Genomic DNA, 19,431 nt, shown 5'->3' with positions numbered 1-19,431 from the left:
ATTTTCAAGTTCATCCCTACATGCCTGATTTATATTCTTATGGGTATCTCATCCAGTTCAAAACAGGAATTAATGAAAAATAGATGCTAACTGAGCAGTTGTGGTGGTATTTGCTGCTCTCGTGATATTTGGTCCAACATTGATTCCATGGTAGCAAGCGTCAATGTATCAATACCCTGGCTTGACTATTGTAATGCTCTATACATGGGTCTCCCATCTAAGTTAAGTAGGAGGCTCCAGTTAGTGCAAAATGCTGCAGCTTGATTGTTATCAGGAGCGAGTAGGGGCATGAACATCACTCCCATCCTACAGTCGCTGCATTGGCTACCCATCGTTTACTGTGCTCAGTTCAAGGCATTCATTATGACATAGAAAGTACTTCTTGGCTTTGGTCCGGCATACCTATGGGACCACCTCCCTCTCTATGTTCCTCCACGGCAGCTTCGCTCATCTGAACAGGGTCTCCAGCAGGTGCTAGGCTGCACACGGGTGAAGTCAGCAGCAGCCCATACACAGGCTTTCTCTGTGGTGGCCCCTATCCTGTGGAATGACCTGCCTGAGGAAGTCAGAAGAGCCCCCACTCTCCTGACTTTCCACAAACGATGCAAAACTGAACTATTCAAAAAGGCTTTTTACTCAAATGGGAGGGCTGTATTGTAGGGATGGGGTCTCAGATGCTTCTCTAATGAGTTAGGGACCATAGACTTCATCACCATTTTTGCCTCATATATTTTCTGCTGCTTTAAATATGTACTCCTATGTACCACCAGTGCTCCATGTTGTCTAATGTCAGTCCTAGAATTGATTGTGTTCTGCTTCAGTATTTTTTCTACTCTGTATTGGATTCTTACTAATACTATGTCTTTTAAACTTGTATCTATTTACCCTATGGCATTGTTTATGGAAATGTTCTTGATACTGTATTGAAATGTACTTGTTACTGATTGTTCTAATCTCATACTGTGTAATCCGCCTTGAGTCTCAGTGAGAAAGGTGGACTATAAATGACATAAATAAATAAAAATAAGTGGGTTTCTAGGTAGCTAAAGTAACCTACATAGAATCAATGTGCATTTTACAGGATAAGGAAACAAGTTCAGTTTTTTTCCTCATCAGTGTCTAACCTCTGCAACACATACAGATTCTTGTCTGCATGCTAGATACACCACATTTTTTTCCTTCCCCATAGTTCATAACATCATACATGGATAGAAATATTTACATTAGATGTGATAGAGAGTGCCACTTGCCAGCCTTATTTTGGATTTGTGAAAATAAGGCCATGAATGATCAGAACCATGAATTGCATCCCTCCCCCCATCAGCAGCTCCCAGGAGGGGGTGTTTTGTAATTGTTGTAGGCAAAACAGTACCTAAGCAAAGGCTTAAATTAGTCTCTTGGGATTTTCTACTTTCTTCTCACAAAGCCAGCACTCACTTGGACAAGGATGGGTTGATGGAGTGCTCAAATGGTGCCACAAGAGTTTGAAAGGCAAACCCAGAAGCTAAGAAAGCCCTTAGGCCAACATAGTAGCTTGAATCCCACCTAAAAGTTCCACAGAGGGAAGGGGGCCCTTTTCTCTGATTCCCCTGGTATACTGAGCACAAAAGGGATTTAATGACTTCCATTTATTTGTGGGCTGCCTTAAAAATCAGTGGAAGCAATCGTATGCAGGGATTAAGACAAAGATATATGTATCTGCTGGTCTGACAACACCCCTCCCTTTACACTGTAGATTGGGGGGGGGGGGTTGTGTTGCCAGCCTTCAGGTGGGGCCTGGAAGTCTCCTGGAATTACAATTGATCTCCAGGGCCCAGACGACAGGGATGAGTTCCCCTGGAGAAAAAGGCAGCTTTGGAGGGCAGATTCTATGGCATCACATCCCTGGTGAGCTCCCTCTCCCAACTCCACCTTCCTCAGGCTCCACCCTCAAACCCCCAGGAATTTCTCAACCCAGAGCTGGCAACCCTACGGCCAAAACCTTGTGACTTTGAAACCATGCTCTAACCTTTTCTACCAAAGGTTAATGCAGTATAAATACAGATATATATTGTAGTCCAAATAACCACATCCTATCCTACCCTTGGGATCGCCTGCAAGTAGAGACAGGAATGCTCTTTTCATACTCTCCTGGCTATGGTATTTTCCTGCAGCTGCAAACATTCTTCTATCTGGTGTTGAATGACTGGCCATTAAGTACTGAATTGCTTGACATTTCAAAGGAGATTTGTGAAAATGTGAATCCGACAAAGAGGGTAGAAAATAGTTCTATTTAAACTTATGGAAACTATTCCCTTCCCCATCAGGATAATACTCGTAATGTGGCAGGCTTTCTGTGTATCTCTTCTAGATATCTAAATTCTTCTCACAAATTCTCTTAAGTTCATTTCTGCATTAAATTCATGTAAAATATACTTGTAAATTAATTAATGAGAAGCCCATCTGGAAACCTTTATTTTTCCTTGTTTCCCAGAAGATCCACAATAGAACTTTACTTCTAACAGTGCAGTTCTAAACGGAGGGCCAAGCTACAAGTGACGAATGACACAGGTTGGACACTTGTCAGCTTCCCTCAAGTTTTGATGGGAAATGTAGGCATTCTAGTCTTGCAGCTTGGCTCTCCAACTGCTGTCCAATGGACTTTTCAACTGTAACTTGTCCAACATTCCACCAAGCTACCTACATTTCCCATCAAAATTTGAGGGAAGCTGACAAGTGTCCAACCTGTGTCACTTGTAGTTTGGCCCTGAGTTACACTTTCAATGGGCTTAGAAAGTTATAACTTTGCTTAGGATAACTTAGCTAGCCTAAGAAAAGTTACAGCCTTCTAAGCCCATCGAGTCAGGTACTACGGTTTGCATTAACAGAGATCGTATTATAACTGGTACAACTAGGACTGCCAGATTCTAGACTGCTGGAGATGGTTCCTATATCTTTAAATATTCTATTCCCCCCATTCTCTCTTATCTGCATGTTGTGGGACAAAACTGGAGTCCTGCTAGACACAGCAGGGTGGCAGACAAGGAACAACTAAAGAACTAAGTGGGAGGCACAGTAGTTCAGTCTTACAGCAGTATCCCAAAAAGGCACTAAGCAAGAACATTTACCTCCTAAAGTCTGTTTAGGACTTCAGTCTTCATCAGCAGGATTCATGCATTTAAAAGCATTGGTACAGTGTCCAGAGAGGGCAATTCTATGTATAATCTGCCCACCAGTTGTCTTCAGCAGGGTTTGTGCATGTGTTAGGCAGTTTTCAGCTTTTAAATCAATTAAATTACTTTTTTTGAGGGAGTGCTTAGGGATGCTAATCAATGTGAACAGTTCGATGCCGTTGACATCTTTAAAATAATAGCAATATTAATAGTATCCTGACTATTGCATGATAACAGCCATAGTTTTCATTAAAATATAGCACAGAATAAAGTAAATTCTATAATCTACGTACATCTCCAATAATTTCCAATAATTCAAGTCACCTTTTTTCTCTCCACTGCATATCCAGGCTTCATTGAAAGATGCAGGCTTGGATTTTCTTCCTCCTCTGCCTGGCTGGGAAAGCCCTGGCAGCACCGGTGAGTAGTAATAAACGTATCTCTTTCTTGTATGGGACATCAGTTGCTCCCGCTGCAGAGCATATGTAGATCATATGAAAGCAGAAGTTTCAGAGTCCAAATACATGATAAGGCTGGCCCTTGTAGACCTTACCTGTAAGAGAGTTACAGGAAATGTTCCCAGGGGGAGGACCAATTTATGCAGCAGCAGGCAGGCAGGCATTCTACTTGCTTGGATTCTGAAGTGACTGGTTTTAAAGACAGTGGTTCACTCTACATGTCCCCCTGTGCATAGTAATCCCCAAGCACACATTGCAAAAAAATAAAACCTCTCACACATGAACATTGCTCCAAATATCACACTTTGCTCACTGCATTTGTGTAGGAAGAATAGCATGTGGAAAGAGGCCCCAAAAGCTCTGCAGTCAGGCAGGGTGGGAGTGAAACAGTTCAGACTGCAGTGGAAGGAGCTTGACTTTTTGAGCTTTGAGACTGGAAATTGTCTGATGTGGCTCACCTTGTTTCATAATTGAGGCTCAATAACTTGAGCAACTAACCAAAAGGAAGAAAGCCAAGAGATATAGCCTCCTCCAATTTCTGCATGCCTCACCATCTTTTAAATGCACAGAATCTCTGTTGGGACATAAAGGTGACAATCATGTGTGCCAAATACAAGAGCAAGTTGTCAAGCAGGCAGTGGTCAGAAGAATGTGCTTTTTCAGCAACATTATGATGGTCATGATAAGTCTCGTCTAGGGTACTTGAGCGCTTTCAGCTGTAAGGCCTGAGATAGAGCAAGGCTGCATTCCAAAACAAAGTGACATAAAGAGCTCACTGATTACTAGAAATCCTGTTTGGCTCTTACAGTGGCAAAGGCCAGCATTATATAAAAAGTCCACCTTTTCCCTCCAGCGAGGAAGGAAGGCCCAGTTTATTAAATTGCTTGGCAGGGGCCAGAAAGGAGACTTGTGCGCACGTTTCCAACATCTGGAGCAGTGAGTGAAAAAGAAGAGAACTCTGCAGAAGAAACTGGTGGTGCAGGGGAATGGGAAACATCTGTGCCTTACCCCTTTCTTTCCCCCTTACAGCAGGAAGATGCACCAGATGAGATGTATGTAGTAGCTGACGATCCTGTAACAGAGGTATGATATTACACAACACTGACTCTCTTTCCTTTCTGGCATGAAAAATGTTCTTTGTGTGCCAACATGATTTGTCCTGATTATTGTTTGTCAAGTTCAGTCTTCATCCCTTTGGTCAGAAACAAAATGTTTGCAAATATGGCATAAGGATAACTAGTATCTCCTGGCTCTGTGTGCAGCAGCCACTAGCCCAGCATTTTTAAATCTTTTCTCTCAACCACTCTGGGACGGAAACACAATTTGTTCCCATATCCATGAGACAATGGGGTCTGTGCCAAAGAGTATCTAGGTCCCATTCCCTCCCCCTCTCCACAATTTCCCTCACACCACTTCTCCTGTATAGAAGAAAGGAAGGAAGCTGCAGTGGGAAAAGAAAACTCAGTTGTTCCCATGCAACAATCTGCAGGAGCAGTAGTAGCAAAATTGCCTAGGGCATTGAAATGATATATCTTGAACTTTCAAGAATATTAGCTCTGTTGGTAATTAATTTGTCAGTATTTAGTATTAGTGGCTGAGAACTGAAAGATATCCCTGTTGCTGGCCTTCCTGGGCTTTTACTAATGATGTGCATTTATTTAAATGATATGGATTTGGCATTCATGTTGTATAAGTGAGTGGTCAATAAAAGCATAGCTCTAACTGATCTTGTTCCATTTTTGTATTCAGGAACCGATAGGAGTTAACCCAGTTCAGGTGGAGGTTGGCGAATTTGAAGAGCCCACTGGGGACGTGGGGGAGGTGGCTCCTGAACGTAAGTGGTTTCACATCCAATACCAAGCTCCAGTGCTCAAAAGCAAAAGGCAATGTCACACATGATCAGGGCAGACTGGCCTTTTAACTGACCAGAAAAATTCCCAGTGGGCCACTGGCAGCGAGAAACAAGCTAAGACAAATAATCCCTACAGTGTTGGCAGTGCAGTTGGGTCCACTTGGCTCAAACCTAAGGCAGGGTGATGATGGTAACAAATGTAGGTCCTTCAGCAAGCCTCCACCCATTGCCACTATCACTGAGACCCAGGCACTGCTCCGGTGCTGGCTGATTGATTGACTGATTGATCGACTGACTGATCGATTGAATACAGTGGATCCCAACCTTTCAGATATGGTGACCCACAAGTTCAAATTTACCTGGGTCAGCCCAAGGTTTTCTGATTCCTTAGGTGCTCATCTAGTCCAGTATTCCATTTTCTGCGGTGGCCAACCATATGTTTTTGAGAAACCAACAAACACTGTATTCTACTATGAACTCCAGGAAGTAGCATCCCCAAGTACGGTCTTTGCATATGAAGGCTATATTCCAACCTTTGACCACCCTCTACTTCTCTATTACTCCCTCTACTCCTCTTTAAGATTCTGAAAAACTCACTTTAGTAATCATCAGGACACATTTTATTTGAATCTTTATCAATCAACACATATATGCAGTGAAGGAAAAAAACACCAACTAAAATATGACATGGAAGATACTGTTTCCAGGAAGATACTGTTTCTTAGCCTCCAAAATACAGGTCAAAATTTGCCTCAAATTAAGTACCAAAGTTAGTTCTTATAGGAGCTACTTCACACATGGTGATTTTCCTATAGAAATTTTATTCTGCACAGGAAAATGTGCATACCTGTAAAGTCACTAGCTGCCCAATGATCCCCCCCTTCATTATTGTTGCAAAGCTGGCATGGAGGAAAAGGAGAGAAAGAGAGCAATGCAAAGGGCAGTGCAGCCATTAGGGCGGGCTGGTCTGCAACCAACATTCAGAGGGGTCACACACAACGCACTTTTGTGTCCGGACCCACAGGTTAGGAAACACTGATTTGATATATTTGTATCTTGCCTTTCCACATGGCTCATGGAAGCTTACAATACATAAAATAATAACATCTCAGTCTGCTCCTAGGAAATTTTTTAAAGGTATAACATTTTATGTGTGTGTAAAAATGCTTGTATTATATCAGGAATAGATACTAGGGAGACAAAATTGGTAATTGTCGCCATGTAAAGTGTAAAGTACTCTAGGAAAGAGGGGGGAAATCACATAACTTCAAAGTGGGACAGAAAGAAACTATGGGCCAAGCTACAAGTGACGAATGACACAGGTTGGACACTTGTCAGCTTCCCTCAAGTTTTCATGGGAAATGTAGGCATCCTGGTCTCGCAGCTTGGCTCTCCAACTGCTGTCCAATGGACTTTTCAACTGTCACTTGTACAACATTCCGCCAAGCTGCCTACATTTCCCATCAAAACTTGAGGGAAGCTGACAAGTGTCCAACCTGTGTCATTCGTCACTTGTAGTTTGGCACTATGTGTGACTAACAAAGTGTAAGGAGTTCCAAAAGGAAATGTTATGTGTTTGGTGATGGGGAAAGAATTCTGAGACTTCCCTTATACGATGGGCATCATTCTAGATGACAGCAGTGCTAAAAAAAATGTCACCAGTGTCTGTATGGAACGAGGCACTCCTGATATATGATCTCAGGTGGTCTGGAAAGGAAGATTCCCATTGTGAAATTTTTTGCAGCGAACAGATTAGCCATGAACTCCTGCAGACACCTTTCTGTGGGGCATTTTTGGGGTTCTCATGTTGCTTTTCTGCCTCCATTTAGATCCCTGCCGGAACTATCACTGCAAGCATGGCAAAGTCTGTGAAGTAGATGAAGAAAACAACCCTATGTGTGTGTGCCAAAGTCCTTCCAGCTGCCCACCCAGCACTGCAGTCTTTGAGAAGGTGAGCAGAGACTTTACGATTCAAAACAACAACTCAGGTCAATACAGCAAATAGGCAAAAACCAAAGCCCTGGGAACAGTGGCTGCTTGTACATAGAGCTCTCAGGTTCTATGTGTATGTTACACAGAGCAGGTAGATGCTGCTGTTTGAGGTTGCTGCGATGTTGCTCCCAGTAACACCTGCAACTCCCACCCATATAGTTAGGGTGAAAACCATGGTTGTGTACCACATGAGCAATGCCTGTCCTAGAATGCCTTGAGTTACAGTTTTGGTATATAACCACATTATTATCCTTTTATCAAAGGATCTTTCTGATGCATTTCATTATAGTACAGACCTATTAGCTGTGTGAAAAAGCCCTCTAGAATAATTTAACTTTTCATAGTTTGTGGAAGAGTGGCAGCCTTCCTAACTTCATCAAATGAGCAAGGTTTGAATCCGGTAGCAGCTTAAAGGCCAGGGCTTTTTTTCAGCTGGAACGCAGTGGAATGGTATTCCAGAACTTCTTGAAAATGGCCACATGGCTGGTGGCCCTGCCCCCTGATCTCCAGACAGAGGGGAGTTTAGATTGCCTTCCGCACCGCTGGAGCGGTACAGAGGGCATTCTAAACTCCCCTCCGTCTGGAGATCAGGGGGCAGGGCCACCAGCCATGTGACCATTTTCGCCGAGGGTGATTTAAATTTTTAAAAACTCCCCTCTTATTCCAGCTGACCCAAAGTGACGTCATTGGTCTTGGGAGTGTGCGCACACTTTGCTCACTTTGTGCACGTGCATGTGGTACCAGGGGCACCACCTCCCGCCAAGAGTTGCCCCCTGTGCTGGCAACCCACTGAGTTTCACCACCTCTTTTCCCAGAAAAAAAGCCCTGTTAAAGACAAATGAGAGTTTCCAGGGTATAAACTTACAAGACATCAGATACTTGAGCTTGACTCTAAAAAGCTTATACCCTGGAAACTCTTGTTGGTCTTTAAGCTGCTACTGGATTCAAACCTTGCTCATCCAATGTAGACGAACACAGCTACCCACCCAAAACTAAACTTATACAGGGAGGCTGTTTCATAAAGTGAGGGCCACAATGGAGAATGCACACCTTCAGGCAGTTGTTGATTTTGCCCATTTGTAAGGTGGCTTCTGCAAGTGGCCTGTCTGCAAAAGTCACAGCTTTAGCGTACCATCAATCCATATATAATATTTGATAAATAATGCATATGTAGCTCACAAATTTGTAGTAACCGCAACGGGTTTGAGAGTATCCCGTTTCTGGCATCCCTTCTTCCTGGCAGTTACCAAGAGTAATAAATCAAAAACCTTCACATATCAGTATTCATGCACAATGGCTGTGCGCTCAAAGGCGTATGAGTTTTGCCTATTGTTAAATATGGTATTCTGATGGTGTACTTGATGGAAGTTGATTCCGGATTATACCATTCTTCTTAGATGTATGCGCTATATTTAGGAGGTATGGTCTCTTTAAGCTAGCGCTTGCACTTTTGAAGAAAGAGTTTACAAGCACTTATGAACTTCAACCTTGTATTAATTGATGCTACAGGCTGGCTGTTCAGGACTTGTATACCTTCTGTAAATTTATGGAATGATTAAACTGGAATGATTGAACTTTTGAATCTGATAAAAAGATTCTTGGTTCCTATTGTTACATTGTGACTTAAATTGTTTGTAGTAAGTTAGTCACGGTGTTTTCTCCTTGAAGTGTTCTTTACCGTGGCTCTCTCCATTTTTCTATGATTACACATTTCTGCAATCCAAATCCTACTGCATTGTTTATTGGATGTCCCATTCTGTTGACTGTATTGATTTCCACTGTGTAAGCTGCCTTGAGTTTCAGTGAGAAAGGCAGATGATAAATAAATAACCCACCCTAACTGTGTGAAGAAAAATTTCAGATGTTACCAGGGACAGTTGCAGGATGGTAGGCTACAATGATCAAAATATGGCATATTTGGTTATGGAAGGATATATGTTGACCAAGGAAGTGGATAAGATCCTTGGAGATCTGAAGACTGCGGTTCTTCTCTTGACTAGTGCCTGTCTTGACTAGTAAAATCTGTCCCATCTGGGTTATCTATGTTGCTGACAGCTGTGGTAAATAGATCACTGCTGGAGGTTTTCCATTGATGAAGACACTTTCCTGAGACCCAGGTGATCTGAATTACCGTAGGCTGTTGTCATATTTGTATTTCTTGAGCCTAGTGAACAAACAGCTCCAGAAATTCTTGGATAAGGTATATTTTGTGGATGCATACTAGTCAGGTTTCAGAGCAACATTAACATTGGTTGCCCTAGCTCTATATCTAGAGATGGGCAGAGTGTGTAACTCTACATATCCTTCTGGACCTTTTGGTGGCTTTTGATATAATGCACTGTCAAATCCTTGTGTATCTCCTGAGGCAAATGAGAGTGGCATGAAATAGCTCTGTTCCCAGACTTTGTCCTATGGGGGAATTCAAGGTTGCACCTTATCCCAAATATTCTTCGACATCTATATGCAGCTTCTGGGAAAGGTCATTCATCAGTCTATAATGGTAACATCCCAATTTATTCTTCATTTTAATCAAATCCAGAAGCTGGAATGAATGGTTAGATGAGGTTTGGGGCTATATTAAGTCTAACTAGTACAGGCTTAATCCAAACAATACATGTCGATGATAGTGAGTCTCAAAAAGTGCTAGTTTCACCAGTGGATGGGTTTACAGTTTCCCTAAAGTCAGAAATGAAATAGTTCTCTAGAGTGTGGGCACCACTACAGAGATGGTATGACCCTGCAGCCCGCTAAATGAGTCATACCTTCTCTGTAGTGGTGTTCACAATCTAGAATATGCTTCCTTCAGAAGTATGAATGTTGACTTCTTTCTTCTTGTAATTGGCCAGTGCTGGCTCTTCCGACTTTTTTGTAAGTTTCTTGATTTGATTTTATGCTCATATTTTGAAAATATCAGCAATTGTTGATGGCTTTTTAAATGTGTATTTGTAAATGTGATTTTTGGAAATTATTTTAATGCTATTTTTGTATGCTGTGCATTGCTTTGAGTGTTAGTTTGGCAGAATGGTAGTATAGAAATGTTATTAAAACGTCACTAGTCTTCTTCTGCAATCTCCATCTGACAAAGTAAAAATTGACCCTCTGTACATTTGAGCACTTTCTCATTTCTAATGCAACTACTCTTTGCAAAGGTATGTGGTACTGACAACAAGACCTATGATACCTCCTGTCACTTCTTTGCCACCAAATGCACTTTGGAAGGAACCAAGAAGGGACACAAGCTCCACCTGGACTACATTGGACCTTGCAAATGTAAGTTTCCGTCCTTGGACTGCAAAGCAATTGAATTAGAAAGTAACTGAACAAGGACGGTCTGGTTGCATATTTAGCCATCTTTTTTAGGCTTTGGCATCCACGTGACCTAAGGAATAACCAATATAATTTCCATGTTATACTAAGAGATGCTAACATGGAACTCTACAGGGAAATGAATAACAAATGTGAGTCACATGGAGTTATATAACTGGAATGTGGATAATTGGCTTCCATTAGATTATCCATGCCTCCAGAATAAAAGACCCTAATATATGAAGGCATGCTAGTTATCCCCCACCCCAAATTCCTATTGAAAACCACATGCAAAATTTGACCACTACAGTTTTTCTAGAAATAGTCTTTAAAGACTACAACTTCTCCCATCTCTGTTCTTGGGAAGGTTACAGGATATGAACGTGCCCCATCTACCCCAACTCCCCTCCTCTGGTGCTACCTATCTCACTAGCTTTAGTTTTCTCTCCCACAGCATCACATAACTATATGCAAAATATTGCAGCATATATATATATATTGCACCATATATATATGGGCATATGAAGTTATTCAAAGGGAGGAAAAGACATCATCAGCTCCACATCAAACAGTGTTCCTCTGTGTGCAAATGTTACTTTCCCTGTACTAACGTTACATTTATAAGGTTCTTGCTAGAATTGATGGTGTTTCTTACATCAAGATCGTGACCTCAGATAATAATGGTGACCAAATGGTTGCACTAATGCCCTTTCCCATTCATTGATTACAAATGTCAGTCAGTAGCCACCAGTCTAGCCTAGAGAGGTATGAGATTGCTTCTAATTAGCAAGCATTTTCCAGCTTTCTCCCTGCTTTGGCCCCAGGAAGCTTCTATTTGTGGAGCTCACCTTGGCTATGATGATTTCCTGTTTCCCATGGTCCAGCTATAGCTGTCCTGTGTGACTGACAAACTCCCCAAATATGAGTATAGTAGGAAAACATGCTGAATAAATCACAAACAGGATTCCCAGCCAAAATTCATGGCATGGAGTTACATCAAATCAGAACACAAACTGTATAGTCAATACGGCTCTACTGTGCTCGGCATTGGCAAGATATTCTGGAAAACACGAAGCTGCCCTATTCTGAATCAGGCCTTTGATCCACCAAGATTGGTATTGTCTACTCAGACTGGAAGTAGCTCTCCAGGGTCTCAGGCAGAGGTCTTTCACATCACATCCTAACTGATCTTAGTAACTAGAGATGCTGGGGATTGAAACTGAAACCTTCTGTATGCCAAGCAAATACTCTACTAGTGGGCCACAGCCCCTCCCCAATTTTCAGCTTCATGAAGTCTCAGGTTTGAAAAAAATCTTCTGCAACGAACATAAGGAAATACATTAGCAGTGTCATGCAGTCCTAAGCAGTTACTCTACTCAAACCTCTTAATTTCAATGGCCTTAAAACTTAAGTAGCTCTATATCATATTGTAATATAAGTCCACCAATCTTTAGATGTCAGCAGGAGTGGCCACACAAGTCAGCTTTAAAAAGTAGTTCAAGCACTGACATCACTCTAGAAGCAGGTCTAGTAGAAGCACCCGTCTAGTAGATCTTGAAAGGTTACTATGGGGAAGGCTGGACTAACTGGCCTCTGGTTGGATTTCAGTAATTCCTGACTGCCATGATGCTGAGCTGGGTGAATTCCCTCTGCGTATGCGTGACTGGCTGAAGAACGTACTGGTCACCTTGTATGAGCGTGACGAAAACAACAACCTGCTGACTGAGAAGCAGAAACTCAGGGTGAGCTACAGCATCATATAAGCACATACCCACAGCTTACTCTGTCTGCAGATCTAGAGGGGAGGGTATGCCTGCAATGTGAACATTCAGTGTCAAAATCTATCTACCCCTATCTCAGCAGAAGCTACACTGCACATATTACTGCCTGCTGAGAGCTAACTGACCACGGAATGCACTAAGCCTGGGGCTATTTGTGTACCTAAGTCTTTGAGGATAAGCCTAACAATTAAAAAGTGTCCAACAAACATGCTTTTGCAAACACAAGTATCATCCCAATACACCCATCAGAGAACAAGGATTGGCTGCAGAACTCTGTCAAGTGTCCAGCCATAGCAAACCCAATCATGCGGTCATGTAATGGATGAAATGCCATTATTTGCGCAAACATGGGGTGTAACAAGATCATAAATCCTTTCTGTATACATCATCATTCACGTAAACTTCTCTGCTGCAGAAAAATGAATTCTGTCAGTGACACTGGATGGAAGCTTGACAGAAACACTTGCATCGAATCTCATTCTGCACATTTCTGCCAACATATTTTATAATTCATCCTCCTTCTAGTGCTTTTTCTGGGCTGTTCCAATACGATTTTCCCAGGAATTATGGTGTAATTGCCATTGCAGGCTATTTAAAAATAGAAATTTTATCTTGCTGGACAGGTGAAGAAGATCCATGAGAATGAAAAGCGCCTGGAAGCTGGTGACCACACTGTGGAGCTGTTGGCTCATGACTTTGAAAAGAACTACAACATGTACATCTTCCCTGTGCATTGGCAATTTGGTCAGCTTGACCAGCATCCTGTTGATGGGTATGTACCTGCATGTTTATAAAAAGGAGAGGTTCCTTCCCTGACCTTGGCAAATAATTCACATCTATTGGAATCATTTGTTTTCAGACATTGACTCTGAACAAGGATGCACAGATCAATGCATACTTTGGGACCTGAGAGTCCAAAATGGATCCGTTCATCTCCTGCCATGACTTGTCAATTTTGTCATGGGAATTGGTTCTAAGTCGCAATGACAATAATCTAGATCAGTCCCCAGCATTTCTTGTTAAATAAGGATCAGGTAATAGGTGATGTGAAAGACCTCCACCTTTGACTTTGGAGGGCTGCAGCCAGTCAGAGTAGACAATACTGAAGATGACGGAACAATGGTCTGACTCAGTATCAGGCAGTTTCATGCTTTCAAAATTCCTACACCAGTTTTCCCATCCCCCCACATGGGGCTAATGGTGTTAATATGGGATATTCTGAAATGATTCATTCCTCCCATGTGGTTCCCTCATGTGACATGCGTTACAGCTATGAGGAATTGGCACTCATGCTGCTTTTGTAACCTATGAATCAGGATCCTGCTAAAAGGAAGACCTTGCCATTAGCCACAAGAAGGGTACAGGGAATAGGAGAAAAAGTGGGAGCTACCAGTAGCTTAAATTGCTGCCATGGATTGTAGACAGAACTCACCATTCACATCCTTGTTTTGATAGGGCTGCAGATACAGCAAACAGACCACTTCCTATTGGTCAGACATGGGAACTACCCTAGTCTTTAAAGTGAGAGTACAAATTGGTGGAAGGAGCAGCCTGGTACAATGAGAGCATTGCCAGCCTTTTCCTGCTGCCTTCAAGGCTAATTCTGCCCCAACTCACTTTTGCAATAATCCTGAATAATGGGAAGAAGGAATAAATCCTTTCTACCTAACTTTGTGGCATATTTGGGGTATTGTGGTCATCTTATCATCCCTTTCAGGTACCTGTCCCACACTGAGCTGGCCCCATTGAGAGCTCCTCTTATCCCCATGGAACATTGCACCACTCGCTTCTTTGAGACTTGTGATCTAGATGCCGACAAGTACATTGCCCTGGAGGAATGGGCCAGCTGCTTTGGCATTAAGGAGAGTAAGTATCGTGATGAGCATTGATTATAGTAACACCCTAGAATTACTGGTGATTCCCTTGACACTGTAAGGCTTTTTTTGCATGGGCGATTTTGCCCCATACCTCTTCAGGTTTTCTTCCGAATTCCAGACAATTAACTCCCCCTTCAGTTTTCAATGTGACATTTCAAGCTTTCTCTTCCAAATTCTCTTCCTGCGCAGATAAGCACAGGCAGAAAATTAGGAACAGAACCCTTGAAACGTCACATTGAAATCTGAAGGGGGAGTTAATTGTCTGGAAGAAAACCTGAAAAGGTATGGGGCCAAAAGTGGCAAAAATTGCCATGCAAAAAAAGGCCTTAGTGCCTGTTATATCTTTCACTTATCTCCCACTCTTGAGAAGTTCAGAGCAGTTTACATTTGATTCCCGGGCAATTTTCCTTCAAGGCAGGTTACAGAGCCAGAGGTGCTTAATTTCAGTCACTGATTTTAATGAGTCGAAATACCTCCAAGATGATTACACTGTAAACATCTTCACATAGTCCTGAAGTACAGTTGAAAGACAAATAATGAGGCAACCTTTCTGAAGCTGATCAGGTCTGGCTCTGGTTCTGATGAGTGACTGGAAATGTCCAGGGAACTCTCTGTATACCAGCTTGATATCCTCAATGGAAGAAAGATACAATAGAACTGTTGTAGTTAATAAGTACAGCAACCAACTTGTTCTATGCAAGACAGCCAAGCACTTGCTTCTTTTGTATCCTGTAGTCTTTTTGGATGCAGGGGAGCACTGTCTCAATCCTGAACCCTTCGACTCTTGGCTTAACTAATCACAAATAATTAGCAAATGTCAGCAGGGAGCTTCACTAAGATAGACTGGATTTGTGTATAAATTAGCATCTGTGTTCAACTTCTTACATAGTCTCTTCTTCTTTTGCAGAGGATATTGACAAGGATCTTGTGATCTAAATTCAGCAGCTTCCTCATCTGTTACCAATAATTCCATGTTTTCTTTCATTTTTTAACAGTTTGGGGTTTTTTGTTTGTTTTGTTTTACTGGGGACAAGGTGCTAATATAGATCTAAACATATATATTAACGGTGCTAAAAAAAGAGACAGAAATTTGTTGTTAGTAGCCTAATCTTTACCACTAGATTACCCTGCTCATGCCTGTGTGTTTCCTTCAGGCCTTTGATTTGATCATATCAGTACAGTGACAATTCTGTTTCTGTTTTAAGTTATCTGCATCTTCTGACCCACTCATTTGCTGTTTTTAAAAAATCCTTAATATGGTTTTGGCTATTTAACTCTCAAGCTAAAGTATCCCAGACCAATCAACTCCCTAATTTCTAGAAGACAAGTAAGGGAAGGTGTACCAAAAAGTGTGTTGAGAGATTGGGCTTTCCAAAGCCAAGTGATGCAATTGTTCATGAAAAGTTTAGATGACTTGGATTTTATTCACTAGGAGGATGGAAAGAGAGGGCAGTGAACAAAGAGTGCAAAATCTAGAAGGGCAACTTTATAAATTCCATGCTTTTTGAATGTAGCAAAATTGGACACAAGCTTGCACAAAAGGAATGATTAGAGGAAGAGAGAGCAATCAAGATGTATGAAAAAACAGTCTTGTACAACCCCCCCTCTAAAAATAAAATGTTAAAAATGCTACCTGCTTCATCGATACTGACTGAGTGTATTCTTCATTGCTGTATTTTCTTTGCTTTAAAAATTAGATTTGGTGCTGATCTCTGTTTAGTGGTAGTTTGTTTACTCAGTCTTTCTGTTGTGATTTATTTGTAACTGAGAAACATGGTGAGGAACAAAAACATATTTCCTCATATTATGCATTCAACCAAATTCAGCCCCCTTTACACAGTTGGTGTACAGGTGTAAAAAAAGAAAGGCAATTTCAGTATACTTATATCAGGTTTCTGAACTGATTGATGACCATGTAAAAAGGTTGATGGTCAATCACACTTCAACCTTTCTGGACTTCATAAGGCAGGTTTGATTTTGGTCTTCCCCTCCTACCCATATCCTTTCTAAATTACCCATCTATTTTGTGAGGTAGGGGCTAGTCTTAGAAATAATGTTTCTACTCAGAAAGATGTGTAGTATAGTTTGACAAGAATTTAATATATTAAATTAAATTAAATTTGTATTTTAATTGATTTTTAAAATTTGTGTGGGTAGGAAATTTCTTCATAAGAAGGATACTTTCAATCACAAAAAATAGTATTCCCTGTGCCACTTAGTCCTACAAGACTTGCAATGCTACCACAGTTTCAGCAGTCAAAGTAACGCTTGAAATCACAGCGCTAAATGAGACTGAAAATGTGTCTGTGGAGTCTGCCAGTAGGTTTTGAGTCATCCTCAGCTCAGGGAAGCCCTCTGCTCAGGACTAAAACTTATGTTATTGTATTCCATTTGAAAACATCCTTTATCTCATATATAGCAAAACTGGTAAAAAATAGACACAACTATTTCTCAGACTGAGAAGCAGGGACTACTGAGGTAATTGTTTATATATGCTTGCTCTGCTGAATTCAGGTAAGATCTTTCATGAATATATAAACATTCAGGGCCTACCTGCATTCCAGATTTAAATTAGTTTTACTATTGTTTTCTTATCTCAAGAAAGGTAATTCTGTGAGAGGACTGGCCATTTCTAACAGGATTTTTCATCTCTGTACCAAACTACAATTCCCAGGACTCTCTGGAGGATTCCATGACACTTAAAATTGGTTTAAAACCAATATAAACTGTCCGGGGTAGATTTACCCTTAAAGCTCTAGAGCTACCCATATGAGTAAACAAACCCTACACCTATCTCCACATCCCCATTTATACTAGTGTGATTCATAGAAGCACTCTGTGAAATGTGAGAATGAGGGCTGCCATGACATTTTTATTTATACTATCATCAAAATTTGTAAATCTTAGAATGAGAAAAAGCATAGAGTGTGTATACTCATATGAACTTGCAATTGGAAGCTCCTGTGGAAAGTGAAGGCACCTTGGCTTGTTCGGGATCATTTATATGGAGTAGGGTATGCTTACTAACTTTGTTCTTCATGTGTATTTCTCACAAAAGTCTCTCCAACTAGATACAAGAACACATTTCTCTTTGTTGCACCAAATGTGGCATTTCTGCTGTAACTTGCAAATGGAATCACACATTTATTGGCAAAAAAACAAAGAAGCCCATAGGCCTGGTGGTGATGTACATGCTTTATATAGAATGTCCTAGGTTCAGTCTCTGCCATTTCCACTTAAAGAGTAGTAGAGACAGGGAAAGAGTTCTACCTGAGGCTCTGTAGAATCCCTATTGGTCAGAAGAGAGGATATTGAACAAATGGTTCAGTTGACTGTAAGACAGGCTTCATATCTTCATAGGCTGTCTTTCTCGTTTGGAAAGCCAGTGCAATGTAGTGAACAGAGTGACAGACTAGGAGTGGGGAGGCAGGGGTCTATGAAGCTCACTGGGTAACTCTGGGCCAATCACTCTATCTTGGCCTAACTGCTGTCTCACAGGGGGTTACTGGGATAAAATGGAGATGAGCAGAATGCTTCTTTGAGTTCCTTGGAGGAAGAATGGGATATATATGTGACAGAATACTCCAGTTTATGTATCTGTTCATGGGGGAGACATCTGACTCTCTTCCTCACATATCACAGCAATGAAAGCTCCTTGTAATGTGCAGAGACGCTCCCCAAAGTAGAAAGAGGTTGTAATTCACACAGAATTTCTCCTCACATTCTGAAACCTCTCATTTCCAAACATTCTAAATGTAACTGGAAAGGAAAACAAACTTAACGTTATAAAAACAGGCGGTGTTGGTTATTTTTGGTCAGTGCAAAGTCCTGAGTGTTAGCTTGGGACTCCCATGACCTTGGTAAACCATTATGCCACAGCTAGTTAGTCAATGATATAAAACTGTCAGTGTTTATTTCCTTGTAGCTACATCATCTCCAATTTTCATGTATGCTGGCATTCTGAGCACCAACGACTAGTGAAGAGCTTATTCACTCCGCATGAAAATCCCAGAGGTACATATAACCAAGGACAAGAAACAGAGAAAACTTGTTGTGAGGATAGAATGGGGAAGGGAGATCCATGCATGCCACTCTGAGCTCCTTGGAGGATGAAGGGCAGGAAAATGTGCTAGATAGTTCAAATGCCTGCTTAAATTCAGTTATGAAGCTCAATCATGATGAAGCTCACTGGTTTATCACTGTCAGACTAAGACCCAAGCCGCAAGTGACGCCTGACACAGGTTGGACACTTGTCAGCTTCCCTCAAGTTTTGATGGGAAATGTAGGCATCCTGGTTTTACAGCTTGGCTCTCCATTACAGCTGCAAGACCAGGATGCCTACATTTCCCATCAAAACTTGAGGGAAGCTGACAAGTGTCCAACCTGTGTCAGGCATCACTTGTGGCTTGGCTTTAACCCTCCTCACAAGGTTGTTGCAAGATAAAATGGTAGAGAAGAGAATCTTGTAAGCCCCCCTAAGCACCTTAGAGGAAGAGCAAGATAAAAATGTATAATTTGGTAGGGCAACAAGCGTATCTAGGAGTATCAGAAAGGTCAGCAACTGCCTTTCCTAAGAAGTAAATAATTTTGAGACTGTATACCACAAAATTGCCTCTAAGAAAGCTTTTGAGATGATTTCTATCCATATGTGCATGTGCATACAAATATGCACACAAAACAAAATATAAATAATACATGTTACCAGGGCTTTTTTTCAGCAGGAACGCAGTGGAACAGAGTTCCGGCACCTCTGGTCAATTGGTCACATGGCCAGTGGCCCCGCCCCCTGATCCCCAGACAGAGGGGAGTTTAGATTGCCCTCCGCGCTGCTGGAGTGGTGTGGAGGGCAATCTAAACTCCCCTCTGTCTGATGATCAGGGGGCGGGGCCACCAGCCATGTGACCATTTTCGCAGAGGGTGATTTAAACTTTTAAAAACTCCTCCCTTGTTCCAGCTGACCCAAAGTGACATCATTGTGCAGTCCTGAGTTCCACCACTGAGTTCCACCACCTC

At 41.7% G+C, this 19,431-nt stretch overlaps 1 protein-coding gene across 1 annotated transcript in view; it reads left to right on the top strand.

Moving 5' to 3' along the window:
• Window positions 1-16,047, top strand: part of SPARC (secreted protein acidic and cysteine rich) — a 34,211-nt gene extending 18,164 nt beyond the window's left edge. The window contains exons 2-10 of the mRNA XM_054978618.1: window positions 3,503-3,572; window positions 4,640-4,693; window positions 5,360-5,444; window positions 7,292-7,413; window positions 10,604-10,724; window positions 12,369-12,502; window positions 13,165-13,313; window positions 14,259-14,407; window positions 15,326-16,047. Of these exons, the coding sequence (XP_054834593.1) occupies window positions 3,516-3,572; window positions 4,640-4,693; window positions 5,360-5,444; window positions 7,292-7,413; window positions 10,604-10,724; window positions 12,369-12,502; window positions 13,165-13,313; window positions 14,259-14,407; window positions 15,326-15,354 (900 nt within the window). The 5' untranslated portion in view covers window positions 3,503-3,515 and the 3' untranslated portion in view covers window positions 15,355-16,047. The remainder of the gene's footprint in view (window positions 1-3,502; window positions 3,573-4,639; window positions 4,694-5,359; window positions 5,445-7,291; window positions 7,414-10,603; window positions 10,725-12,368; window positions 12,503-13,164; window positions 13,314-14,258; window positions 14,408-15,325) is intronic.
• Window positions 16,048-19,431: the final 3,384 nt, after the last annotated feature.

The sequence above is a fragment of the Eublepharis macularius genome, chromosome 4 (genome assembly GCF_028583425.1).
Source record: "Eublepharis macularius isolate TG4126 chromosome 4, MPM_Emac_v1.0, whole genome shotgun sequence".
Taxonomy (NCBI): Eukaryota; Metazoa; Chordata; class Lepidosauria; order Squamata; family Eublepharidae; genus Eublepharis; species Eublepharis macularius.
The sequence above is the reverse complement of the archived record's forward strand: the minus strand, read 5'-3'. Positions and strand labels throughout refer to the sequence as shown.